General features: G+C 38.5%; 1 protein-coding gene across 2 annotated transcripts in view; it reads right to left on the reverse strand.

Annotated features, from left to right (window-relative positions):
• The window catches only part of STX8 (syntaxin 8), a 222975-nt gene that overhangs the window by 146943 nt on the left and 62057 nt on the right, over positions 1–13975 (reverse strand). For both annotated transcript variants that reach the window (XM_039847342.1, XM_039847343.1), the window contains one exon: positions 12624–12716. In XM_039847342.1, the coding sequence (XP_039703276.1) occupies positions 12624–12716 (93 nt within the window). The remainder of the gene's footprint in view (positions 1–12623; positions 12717–13975) is intronic.

Consider the following 13975-nt stretch of genomic DNA (forward strand, 5'->3'; position numbering starts at 1 on the left):
TAGGGGAGGCTGTCTCTCCAATTCCAAAGCCTTTGTTCTTAACCACCATACTATTCAGTATTCTCTCCCCCTTTTCTCATGCCCTGAAGTTCATAGGAAAGGGTTAAAAAAATTGGGAAAATCAGATGGAAGAAATATTAAAACATGAATATGTACAGGTTGAGGAGGACGGTCTTGGAAAACATGTGGGGAGCATCTATTTCCCGAGTGGACTAAATTCATTAATCACCTTGGGAGAAAAATTAAGTACTACTTTCAAGATGAAAGACATTTTGACTGCTGAGAAGAACTAACATTTTGACATTTCAACACAGAGCATGGAAATAAGCACTGGAGAGACATTTGCCAACTCTTCGATTTCTACAAAAAACAATAAAAACTCAAAAAAGGTATTACAGATTCCTAGCCAGTTTCATCCTAAAAGATATAATTATATTAAATCCTCACACTCATTTCCAACAACAAAGTGACATAGACCTGTGTCCAGTTTGCCCTCCTCCCAGCTCCCTCAGCCCTACAGGGTTAACAGGGACAGCGGTGCGACCCAACGGTCCATGAGAACCAGTGGAATCTCAACTCTGCCTTCACTAACCACCTACCAAGCACAAGGTATCATGATGACAACCACAACAAACAGTTGTTGAACACTTACTATATGCTAGGCAGTGTGACCTTTATAGGTTTTATCTCATTTAACCCTCACAAAAACTCTAGATGAGAATTATTCTTTTCCCATTAAAAAATGAGATAAGAGGCATATGGAAGAGTTAAGTAATTTGCCTGAGTCTCAAGCTTAAGCAATCACTAACACTGTGCTGCAGGCTCTTTGAGGTAAAACATAGCATCTACTGTCCAGATTTTATAATAATGTAAAGATAAAGATAGAGGCTCCCCTCCTCCAGGGCTAAGGAACAGAGTGAGCACTCACCCACTCCCTCCCTCACTGACACCACCACAACTGGAAAAAATCAGCGGAGGAAGACCTTTCTCTTCTCCTTGAGGAGCAGGAAGAGCACTCCAGTTACTTGTGGGAGGAAAGAGCTTTCTGGAGAAGCACTCACTTTGGAAGAGGAGGAGAAAAGGAAAACAGCACAGAGGTGTGGAGGTGTCCCGAACCGTGACTTCCACATGCTCTCGCTTCTCTGAAATGTAGGACATCCTCTCCCACCCCTAGAAACTGGCCAGGCTTAGAATGAATTTACTAGCATGAATCCTACATGAGTAAGGAGTGAATCCAGAGACAGAAGTGAGGGTCACTTCTGTATAGATTTGAATTATCCTACCCAAACAACCCCAAGACATACAGAGACACACTGGGGTCTCCTTAAGCTCACTCAGTCATAAGTATATAAACCTTAACCACTGAAATATACTCAAAAGCTCATTATAAACATACTCTAACCAGTTGTTAATTCTTTGGTACACAATAAAAATTTTTTAAAGTTGTGTTTATGGATTTCAAACTAATCAAACTGTCTGACAGAACACTTTTGCCTTTGATGTCACTCTAGTTCCTAAAGTTGATTGGTTTAAAATAGTTTAAACAATTGTATTAATAATAAAATAAAATAAAAGGTCTTTATCACTGTATTCAAAATGTTGTCTCTTAAGATTTCTCTCTCCTGGCAGGACTGTCGAGATGGAAAGAGAACATCGTGTCTCTACCCAAAATAAACTGTCAAGACCCCGTTACCTTCCTGCTCCAGCTCCTCTAAAGATTCTAAATCAATTGAAACTACTGCTCAGCAATTTCAGCTCCTTTTCTGTGCTATCTTTCCCTGCCGAAGCACTTGGTTCTAATCAGACCACTTCCTTCCTGCTGCTTTGGTTTTTATTACCGAAGTTCTTCAATCCTTTTCACCACCCCATATGCTAAACTTCCACTTTTAAGAGCATATTCTCTGAGACTCCTAAAAGGAACCCAAGCTCAGCTAAAGGTTTTCAATAGTGAAACTGGCCTTCAAATATTCTAGATAAAACTGTGGAGAGTGAAGTCTGTCTTCAATGGCATTTACTTTTTTTCTATATCCCTTTCCTTCTGAAGAGCACACTCCTACTTTTTCCTCAGGAACCCAGAGTTTTCCTTCTTTCACAGACCCTCTAATTACAGGGAATTAGAGGGTCTAATCATAGTTGGTGTAGGCCTCTGTTCAGAAGAAAACACAGCAGGCCTAACTGCTTTTTCTCAGAAGTGCCTGCTTACAAAGTTGGCCCTTAGATGGCAGTTGGGAGCTTGGATTTGAGGAGGATTCTCACCACTAAGTGATAAGAGTATGAAAAACTGTTCTTAAGTTGTATAAACAATATGGCTTATGTTGAACACCTGCTTTCCTTCTGGGAGTCTGGAATTTGGGAACATGCCAGGCAGAGGGTACCTTTGTGACCAATACCCTCAAAAAATCCTGGGCGGCAGCATTCTTCACAGGTGTTGTCACAAGTTGTTGTAGGGGGATTTAAGTACATCCACTGTGATGTCATTGGAAGAGGCCCATTGGTTTTCCCTTGACTTCGCCCCATGCACCTTTTCACTTTGCTGACTTTGCTTTGTATTCTTTCACTGTAATGAATCATAACCATGAGTATAACTAGAGTCGATTCTTGTTATTTGTGGTGGTTACGTTCTATCAAGTCACCATGAACCCCAAATTAGCAAATACTGAACCCTTGTTCCTAAAGAAAATATGTATGTGTACATGTGTGTGTATATTTTATATTTTACATATATATTTTTATATGTTTTATATATTATATTATATATTTTATATATTATATTTTAAATATATTATATGTAATATATAAAATATGTATAAAATATAATATATATAATTTACATATATTATATGTAATATATAATATATAAATATATATTTCTATATATTTATATATTATATATATAATAAATATATATTACATATAATATATATAAATATAAATATATATTTATATATATAAATGTATGTATTTATATATATAAATATATATAAATACATACATTTATATATATTATATATAATATATATATTATATGTAATATATAAAATATACACACACATATACATCTCACATAGACTATACCTTAAATCCTAAAAACAACTCAACGTGGTAGAGTTTATTTTATTTTTCAAAAGAGAAAACAAGGTTCGGTAGTGTTAAATGACTTGTGTGAGGCCGCCCCACTAACAGGAGCCAGAGGTGGGATTCAAACCCCATCCAACTGGCCCCAGAGCTGGTGTCTCTATCCTTTGGTCATCTCTGTATGAGAGCAAAAATTAAAAGGCAGAGCATCGCCTTGTTTGACCTTGGCTGGGAACGTGCACAATGGATCATTCAAATTTTTCACCTCTTTACACGTCTGTGAATAATTACAAAAGCACCGCAAGTATTAATTTGGGGGTTATAAGTAAATTTTAGTGAATAGGTAAATATATGTTGAGTTCTATAAGTCCTTCTAGCAAATCGCCAAACCTGGGGGTGGTCTTCAGGACCCCAACACAGCCTCCAAGAAGAGCTCTAGGTTTCCCTTTCCTGCAAAGGCACCAAGGAGGAGCAACAATATCATTGGGCCAAAGTGGCAGGAGGTTGAGCTTCCAGTGTGACCTGCTCTTTGCAGCTGTGATCACTTGGCCTTTCTATTGAGGTCCTTTCTGGTCTCTCATTTTGGCTTGCTTTTTTGTCATCCATTCTCCAGTTCAACTGCTACAGCTGGCCTGATGGCCTCCCTCTTGGAAGTAGAATAGGGACTGCAGCAAAGCCCAAGGGAAAGGAAGCCTGATGAATCACCTAGGCCAGCTGTTCTGGAGCCTGAGGATAAATGCCCTTTTCCTTAACAACTGTTTCCACAGCTTTTCCTTTGGAAAATCCTTGCCTGTCTCTCATTAGATGGCCTCTCAGACTGGCCAGGGTGAAGACCAAGATGTGGGTCTAGAAGAAAGGGGTAAAGCAGGCACTAGACTTGAAGGGTAAAACAAGTCCTTGTGACCCAAAGTGGGCCCAACCTATTTCATCCTCAGAGTTAAAAGCTAGCAGCAAAGCCAGATGATAAACACTGTGCATGTGTCTAAATATCATTTTTGCAGAGTCAGCAAATTCAAAGAAGCTGGGTTCCTCATGTGCCCAAAGATATAATCAATCATGCCTCTGTAATAAAGCCTCAAAAACTCTCTTGAACAATGAGGTTTGGAGAGCTTCTAGGTTGGTTAATACCCTGATGTGCTGGAAGGGAGACATGCCTGGAGAGGGTGACATGCTAGAGAGGGCGACATGCCTGGAGAAGGCATGAAAGCTCTATGGTTACCCTCACCCCAAGACCTTGCCCTATGCACCTCTTCCATTTGGCTTTCCTGACTTGTATCCTTTATAACAAAATTGTAATCATAAGCACAGCATTTTCTTGAGTCCTGTAAGTCATCTTAGCAAATTACTATATCTCGAAGGGGGATCATGGGAACTCTGTATTTATAGCTAGTGGGGCAGACGTGCTCAGGGATAGTTGGGACTTGCAGCTGGCACCTAGAGTCAAGGAAGTCTTTTGAGTCTAAGCCCTTAAACCTGGAATCTCACATCAACTCCATGTAAATAGTGTCAAAATTGACTTAAATTATTAGACACCCAGTTGGTGTCTCACAATTGTTGGAATGAAATAATTGTAGTTTTTCTCTCTCTCTCTCCTAGCAGCCCCCATTTCTATTAACTAGCTCCTTCCTAGAGATAAATAATGAATGTTCTGATAAAGAACTGATTTTATATTTACCAAGTATTTAATACCATAAGCACATGGAAAATAATCACTTTCCATATCTTTAATTGTCTTATCTTTAGGCGAATTCACGTATAAACACATCACAGAAGCCCTAGAAAATCACAGAAGCCCTCAAATCACAGAAGCCTTAGAAAACAAGACTATATTAAAAACTTGTTTAACTGAAGCTTCCAGAATACTAGCTGTTTCAGCAAAACAATTTCTATAATACCATGACCTCATAAAAAAGACAGTAGAGTAAGCATACCTAGCTGCCCCCTTCCTCCCCAAGACACAATGAAATGCCAGAAAAGATATTTTGAAAGAATAAATCCATGGTGGCACAGAAAACATGAAGAAGTGCTATCAGTGAATGAGTCATTTAAAAGTCTTTCTTAAAAAACAAAGATAGTTGGGACTGTATTGACAAGTAAACCAAAACTGAAAAAAAAATGCAACTTGAAATACATAATTAAAGTAACAGACAGGAGCTCTTTCTTCCTGATAGAACCTTGGAGAGGCTCCAAGCTTGGAGTCAACTGCTATGGGGACACAAAAATGCCTACAAAGAAGTGGCTGTCAGGCAGGAATCAGAGCATCTGAGTAGAGAGTTGTCTACAAAACACTTGAGCCAGTTGGCCCTTAGCCCTGTCCTGTGTAGACTGTAGTCTGCAGTCCTGGCTCCCAGCTGGAGCCACCAGAGTAGCTTTCTCTAGAGAAGAAGGTTTGCCTGGGGAGTGCCATGGTGTCCAGGCTAGAGAATGAGTCAAAAAAGAGCCTCCAGGATAAACAAAGGGGAGAAAAGAAATATAACATATAAAAGATGTCACCCCAAGGTTAAAGTTCTTACCTGTGTAATTTTGGGGTAAAGATTACAGCAAAGTGTCCTGGATTGGCTTCTGTCTTCTTCTACCTAACCACATACCCTAAAAAAAAAAAAACCCTGCCTACTGGTGTACCTTCCTCATTTATACTGAGTATATAACCATTCAAGAAAGAAGGTTTTGGCGTAAATAAACCTACGTAAATACAAAGAAAGCCTATGCCACCTGCCTATACTCATCGACGTGGTCCTTAATTTAGAAATACAAAGTCAATGAAGAATTAGCAAATATGCAAGGAAAAGCCCATTGTATGTATATTAGTTTGCTAGGGCTGTCATAACTAAGTACCAAGACAGGGTGTCTTAAACAACAGAAATTGATTTTCTCACGGTTCTAGAGGCTAGATGTACGAGATCAAGGTGTCAGCTTGAGGTTTCTTCTGCAGTCCCGCCTTCTCTTTAGACCATCTTCTCCCTGTGTCTTCCCATGGTCTTCCCTCTGGATGTGTCTATATCCTGATTGTCTCTTCTTATAAGGATATCAACCGTATTGGATTAGGGCCCACCCTAATGACCTCATTTTAATTCAATTACTTCTTTAAATATATTATTTCCAAATACAGTAACAATCCGAAGTTTCAGAAATTAGGACTTCGACATATGAATTTTGAGGAGATATAATTCAACCCATAAAAGCATACAAGGGAAAGATCGAGATGAACCAAAACTTTACTGAGAGAAAAGAGAAATAATGCAAAGAACAGAAGTAAAAATTTTAAGTTCTAACTAGTAGCATTGAAAGGTTTAAAAGATTTTACAACTTTAAAAACATACTTCTGTGGAAAAAAAGCAATTGTGAGCATTAAAGCTTAATTGGCATTTAAAAAGTAGAGTTCTCAAAATTAAAAAAAAATCAATTAGAAGAGCTCAGTAGTAGAATGTATACAACAATTTTAACAGAAATCAGTAAAACATGTTGGTAAATCTAAATAAAATACTGACTGTAAAAAAAAAGGGGGGGAGCTTCAGTTTAAAACAACATGAAAGATGAGGAATTTGAGGGAAAGTTTAAGAATTCTAAATTTGATTTATTCAGTGATATTTATTTGCTTTAGACTTTGTTAGAAAAATGTAAACTTAGGTATGCATGTTAAAAATATAAGGGTGGCTGTGGCCCAAGGTGGGTGGCCTAACTGAGCATCTCATTCTTGGATGGGGATAGTGGAAGTTAGTTTTCCCATAAAATTGCCATTTCCCAGCTCCTGGCTTTCTATGGAGAGCCCATTTCAGCCCCTCACAATTCAGAGCGACCACAGCCCAATTCTCATCTCTGTGTGGGTGTTAGATGCTAGGCCCTGAGGTACATATCTGGTTCAGTTTCCCCTGAGGGCTACGAGGCTTCGATTCCACTCACGGCTATATGTTTGTGCCTTCATTTCTGACACCTAGAGAACTCTCTTTCTTGCTTCCAAACTCAACTAAGAATTGGAAACCAATTTTTAAAAATATTTTATCTAACATTTCCATGTGTTTGGAAAAGGGAGTGGGGAGATTTTTGCCGTTAGCACAGTCTACTATTTTGACCAAAAGTCTGTACTGTGAATAAACAGAGTTAATAATAAAAAAATACTTTTTGAGTGCTCATAATGTGTGAGGCGCTATTCTAAGAGCTTTAAACAAATCCCATTTCATTTTCATAACACTATAAAATAAGCATTAAAATTCCTATTTTATAGACAAGAAAGCTAAGACAGAGAAAGTAACTTGCTCAAGGTCACACAGCTAGTACGCATCAGAGGCAGTCTGGCCTTTAACTGTTAAATATTGCCCCTGTGATATTCATTTGTGCTATTAAACCAATAATTTTGGTCCCCCTCAATAAGATATATCGGTCTGATTATTCTTCCTAGTGGTTAGGTGGGGGCACATGATGATCTCTGACCAGTGAGTTGGGAATGAAATTGACATGTAACTTCTGGGCCAGAGAATTTAACTGCAGAAACAAGGCCCTCTAGAACTCTCTTACTTTCTGGCAAAATGACCAGCAATGTTTGAAATGGTGGCTATTCTATCAGCCAGGGATCTTAAGTAAACCATGCCTGCCACTGACCCAACCTGAGTTGGTTTTCTATTGTTGCTGTAACAAATTACCACAAACGTCGTGGCTTAAAACAACACAAACTTATTACCCTACAGTTCTGGAGGTCAGAAGTCTGACATGAGTCTCACTGGGCTAAAACCAGGTGTTGATAAGGCTGAATTCTCCTTAGGGGAGAATTAAATTTCCTTGCCTTTTCCAGCTTCTAGATGTCACTCGCATTCCTTGTCTTGTGGCCCCCTCCTCCATCTTCAAAGCCAGAAACAGTAGATTGAGTCGCTCTCACACTGCATCACTCTGACTTCTAATTTCTGCCTCCCTCTGCCACTTTTAACGACCTTTGTGATTACAGTGGGCCCACCCAGACAATCTAGAATAATATCACTATTTAAGGTCAGCTGATTTAGGAACCTTAATTCCATCTGCAGCCTGATGCCCCTTGGCCATGTAATCTAACACATTCACAGGTTCCAGTATGTAGACATATTTGCGGGGGAGGGCACTCTCCTGCCTATCACAGTACTTTACACCAATCAAATAAGAATTTCTAGGGATGAGGCTCAAGTATCAGTATTGTTTAAAGCTCACCAGATGATTTCAATGTGCTGTCAAGTTTGAGAACCTGTGCCCTTGTTGAATATACTAAGAACATATTTAGTACTATACTTTTATATTGCTTCTCATACGCTCACATTAGATATAAATCACACACATGCACAGAAGAACATCCACATAGTTATACATATACACATCTGCCATCCTAGCCACAGACAGAAACTCTTCTAATCATACATTTTAACCCCATCCTTTCATTTTTCCTACACGCCTCCCCAGTTCTCATCTTCATTGTAGACCTGGATGTATACATATGTACACATAGACAAACATGAGGTATTTTTCTATTAGTTGCCAAAATAAGCTGGGTTTTCTCTGTGGTGGCCTCCCAGAGAGATTGCAGTTATGCTGGTGGTTTTCTGATGTGCACATTTGCTCCTCAGAAATAGGGCAGAGTCAGCCATTTTCTTTCACTGGAACTGAGAGACTCTCTAAGGATAAAAATTATATCCCTGTTAGGGCTATAATTATCCTTAATTCCTTTTGTCAAAATCAAAAGAGTTATAGCTATAGGTGTTGAGAACAGGGTTGCACTCCCATCTGGATTTTTATTGTGACCCGAATGTGTGATAAGGAGTCTGGGACACTGGAGAAGGATGCCACTTTTGTTGTAATATCTCTATTTGATTTACTAACCTACTGGATTATTCTCTTGGTTTTCATTAAATGAGAGAAATAATAGGCTAAGATAAAGGCCAGTCAGGCCATTTTGGAATCAAGTATCAAAATCTTACTAACAAAATACATTGTATTTAGAACATAACCACAAAGCTGAAGGGTTGAATTAACATCAATTTAGGAGTTCAGTCTCCAATCTTCTCATATAGAGTTAAAAAGGGTCAGACCAACACCAGTAATTATCCTGCTCACATGCCAGTGACCAAGCCTAATGAGGAAAAGGAGTAGCAGTTAAATAACAATGCCAGTAATGAGAGACCTAAATGTATGCTGGATGTGGGGGTTGGGAGCTGGTGAGGAGCAGAGAGCAGAACCAAGGAGGTCACCTTATGGAACCACAGAGTTTAGTGCCCTTCAGTACAAGGTGAACTGTATGGATGGCTGGGCACAAAGGGCTCCTGTCAGACTACTAAGATGCTGTTCCAGAACTAAGAGCTGTGATACTGGTTTACTGAAAAATTCCATAAGTTCATGCTCAAGAGGATAGGGCCTTTGGAAAAGAATGCAAAACAAGGAAATGAACGGGATTGACTTGACTAAAGTAGATGTTTCTGAGACTTAATTTTGGCATTGGCCAAAGCTTAAAGTCAGCACCAAGAAGAACTATAGAGGCATGGTTCTGATGGATAAAATAGCTATTTCACAAATCTCTGCTAGTATGTGCCAGTCCTCATCATTCTTTTTTGATGTTCAAATATCCCAGATTTGGCCAATCCTTTTGATGTTTCTCTGTCAATCTTTGTGCTTTTCCTTGCTTTCTGAAAGAAACCAAGGCGACAAGGAAGACCACTTGTTTCAACGGTATCAATACTGGCATGGAGGAAACCAGTATGTCCTGTGAAAGAGCTAGAAAATAACAACTATGCTCCTTGAAGGACACAAAATGATCAAAGATTTCATACACATATCAGTGAACTATCATTGTAAAGGTCTGTTAGAGCCCTTCAGCTGAATTTTCATGTTGGAAGTTTAGGAAAGTAATGTGGTAGCTGAGTAATACGTACACACATCCCGATCCCTGGAATCTGTGAATGTTACCTCCTATGGTAAAAGGGACTTTGCACATGTGTTGGTAAATTAAGGATAAAAAAGGGGAAGAAATTAAGATGTACAAATTGCCAGCTATAAAAAACAGTCACAGGGATGTAAAGTACAACATAGGGAATATTGTCAATAATACTGTAATAATATTACAGTATTCATCTGATACCATACTGTGTATGGTATCAGATGAATACTAGACTTATTGGGGTGATCACTTCATAAGTCATGTAAATATCTAATCACTATATTGTATACCTGAAACTAATTGAAGAGTGTATGTCAACTATAATTAAATTTTTCTTATAAATTAATTAATTAGGATATGAGATTGAGAGGTTATCCTGGATTATGTGGTTGGGGCCTAAATGTAATCACAAGTGTCCTTATAAATGGGAGGGAGAAAGAGATTTGACACAGAAGAAGACAACTGAAGCAAGATGTTACACTGTTGGCTTTTAAGATGAAGGAAGGGGCCATGAGCTAAGGGATGCAGGGAATGTTGCTCTAGAAGCTCGAAAAGGCCGAGAAATGAATTCTCCCCAGGGCCTCTGGAGAAACACCTTGATTTCAGTCCAGCGAAACTGATTTCAGATTTCTGATCTTAAGAAGTATAAGGGAATAAGTAAGTGCTGTTTTGAGCCACTAAATTTGTGATAATTTGTCAGAATAACAACAGGAATCTTACTCAAGTTTGGCCTGGGCTTTTGGGAGGTTTAATGGCTCCCCAGGTGATTCTAATACGCACCAAAGTATGATAACCACTGAACTAGATGAAAGATAAGATAAGGACATGCTGGCACGATTGCTTATGCAGGAAAAATGTATGGTGATATCATCCGGGAAGTCAGCAAGTCACTTTACTAAAGTGTGAACCATCTACCCATAGATTACTACAAAGTGGCTTATCTAAGCACATCATAAAATGGACATGATTCACCATGGTGGCTAGTCTGAGCCACTGAATAGGCTAAATTTCCTTGGAATAAAGAACAGTGCATATAATAGGCAGATTTTCTACAGAGCTAACTTTCTTACCAATACTGTCTTTCAAGGAAGAAACTGGCCAATAACTGAATTACATACAAATACATGAATTAGCACGTTCACATTAGCACCGTCAGGAAAAGGACTAAATTGCCCTCCTCTCTGTACTTAAACTACTAAAAACCAGTATAAGGATTGTTAAGATAGTTACTCCATTTGCTTTATAATCTATTTACTTATGATGAATGATAGATATAATTTATTTATTATTTATTTATGGTAGATAAATGGAATAGTATTATGGGAAGAAATTAACTCATTCTTCATAGAGATCAAGAAAAGTACTACTTGTACAATTTTGACAGGGGCAGCCCTCCCTCCAGAATGAGCATCTGCCTACTCCTGGGGCTTCCATGCTGGCTCATACATGATATCTTTACTTGAAAGCCATTCCACCATGAGCCTCCATGGTACTATGGCCAAAACTAAATTCGTACTTTCTCTTACTTTCTACTTTTAGCTCCCTACTTTGTCTTCCTTAGAGAGGAAGCTAAAGCAGTAGAAAAGTCAGTCACATTATAATCAGAAGACCTCAGTTAGAATTTCAGTTCTATCATGTGTAAGTGATGTGCCATTAAGAGGTCTCTCAGCCACTCTGAGCTTCATCTATAACAAGAGATAATATTGCCTTCGTAATGCTCTGATTAAATGAAATGACACAGATTAAAGTGTTCTGATTAAATGAAATGGCACAGATTAAAGTCTTTAGCACGTAGTTGAGGCTTCACTGAAACTCAACTTTCACACATCACCTCTATGTTGAAGCTTCTCATATCTCTTATCTTTGGTCCTGTCCTCTCACTGTGCACTGGTACCATATATCCTACCATTTACTAAACACTTCGACTCGGATCTGTTACTGGCCTCTCGAACTGGACAAGTCCAAACTAGACTTATGATCTCCATTCACAAATCAGTGACTCTCTCAATTCCCCTGACTGTGTCCATCACAGTTAAAGCACCATCATTCCTCCACCTCCATCCTCTCTTCTCCAACTCTCATTCAGGCTCCCGTACCCTCAGGCCTCACACCTCAAACACAAGAGCCTTTCGGGTGGGCTCTCAAGTTAAAGCTCTGTCTCTCCCAAGCCATCATGCTTGTGGTTTGCAAATTAATCTATCTCCAACTAGATTCATCACATTAAGCCCTGAATAAAAATCTTCAAGCACTCTTGCTCAGCAGCCTGGTATTTATAATGGAAGAAGAGCCAGCTCCACCAGGCATGTAGATGACATGGAGTCCCCGCAGCTCTGGTGTGCCTCACGTCAGTATGCAATGCATTGAGCAATTTCACCATATTACACATAAAAGAAATCTCTTGGAATAAATGGATCACAAAACAAAGTATTTTTAAAAGTAGCTACAGATAACTGTGAATTTTTTTAATCAAATTTCTCTACACAGTATTTAGTAACTACAATCTAAATCTATCACAAACCATCCTCAACTGAATTAAATATAACAATCCATTGATATTCAACCACTTTGCATGTTTTGTAATATTAAAATCATTTAACAAATATTCAAGCCTTCAGTATTCATACTAAATGGCAAATCTGGTAAATGTCAGACGTGTTCTTACCATTTTGTTCATCCAGCTCATTCCCAATTTCTTGCCCCATTTGTTTTTGGCGACTTATGATAGAGGAAAGGGCATCGAGGCCTGCATCCTGCTCTGTAAAAAAAAAGTAAAATAATTAACTAAAAACCAAAGGAAAACAATTTAAGGTCTAGAAATACGCCCAAATCTATAACACAATTCAGTATATGATAAAAGTAACATTTTAAATCAGTTGGAAAGAGAGGAAAAACAGTTAACATTATTCAGACAAAATAAAGAAAATATTAAATGCCTACCTCATACCTTCAACTAAAACAATTTCCAAATGAATTAAATTTTTAAATATCAAAAATGAATATAAGATTTGACTACATAAACATTTAAATTATCCAATACTTAATACACAAAGAGCATGTACAAATAAATAAGAAAGACTTAATCTTCCAGTTTTTAAAATGGGCAAAGGATATAGACAGGAAATAAAAATGAAAAAGAATGCTAATATCCATGGTTAACTAAAGTGTGAAGAACAGGATGCTTCTAAGTACTATGTCACAGGAGGATAGTTAATATACTTTTCTAGAGAGCAAACTGTGCCTACCTTTTTACTCCATTAATTCCATGTCTGGGAATGTATGTAAGAAAACATCAGATGGTATGTAATGATGCATATACAAGGATATCCTTTGAAACACTGCTTCCTGTGCTGGTTATGAAGATTATTGTCTTTTAGCTCCAAACCAAATTCACCCTTTTCTGACTGCTCTGTAAAATGGATCTGTATCCTATAAATATTTTTTCCTTTGCCAGCTTTGTCAGAAGAGGGGACTAAAAAGACATTACAAAAAGGGTTTTGTTTCCTGCCCTCAGCTTGCTCTCTTGATAGGCTCCTGCAGTGCTCTCAGCTTCTTCAATATCTAGCTCCTTCAGTGTACAGTGGCCAGGGGCACCCCAAGGCCACCAAATTCTCATGACACACCGCTTCCTTGGAGAATTTTATAATAGAGGGCTTTCATTTAGACACTTCTCCATGAACAGTATTCCCCAGTACCCATGAGGGTACATTCCAGTTGTGCACTACAGTGACTTCTCTGAAATCCAGTGACCATCCTCCCCACCCCCATCCCCGCCAGCTGTGCTGTCCTACACAAGATCTGCATCTCAGCCCTGGGGACATGGGGCACTTCCTTGGGCTTTCAAACCTCGGCCTGAGGGACATTACATCTTACCTGTTATTTCTGTTCTCTTTACTTCTTGCCAGCGAATATCTCATTACTCAGGTTCCCTGTTATAGTTAATAATTTTGTATATTACACTTTTCCTGTTCAACTTTCTTTCTCTTGATTGGACCTGCACTGATACATTTATAATAG

Source organism: Pteropus medius, unplaced genomic scaffold, assembly GCF_902729225.1.
Source record: "Pteropus medius unplaced genomic scaffold, Ma_sr-lr_union100, whole genome shotgun sequence".
Classification (NCBI taxonomy): Eukaryota; Metazoa; Chordata; class Mammalia; order Chiroptera; family Pteropodidae; genus Pteropus; species Pteropus medius.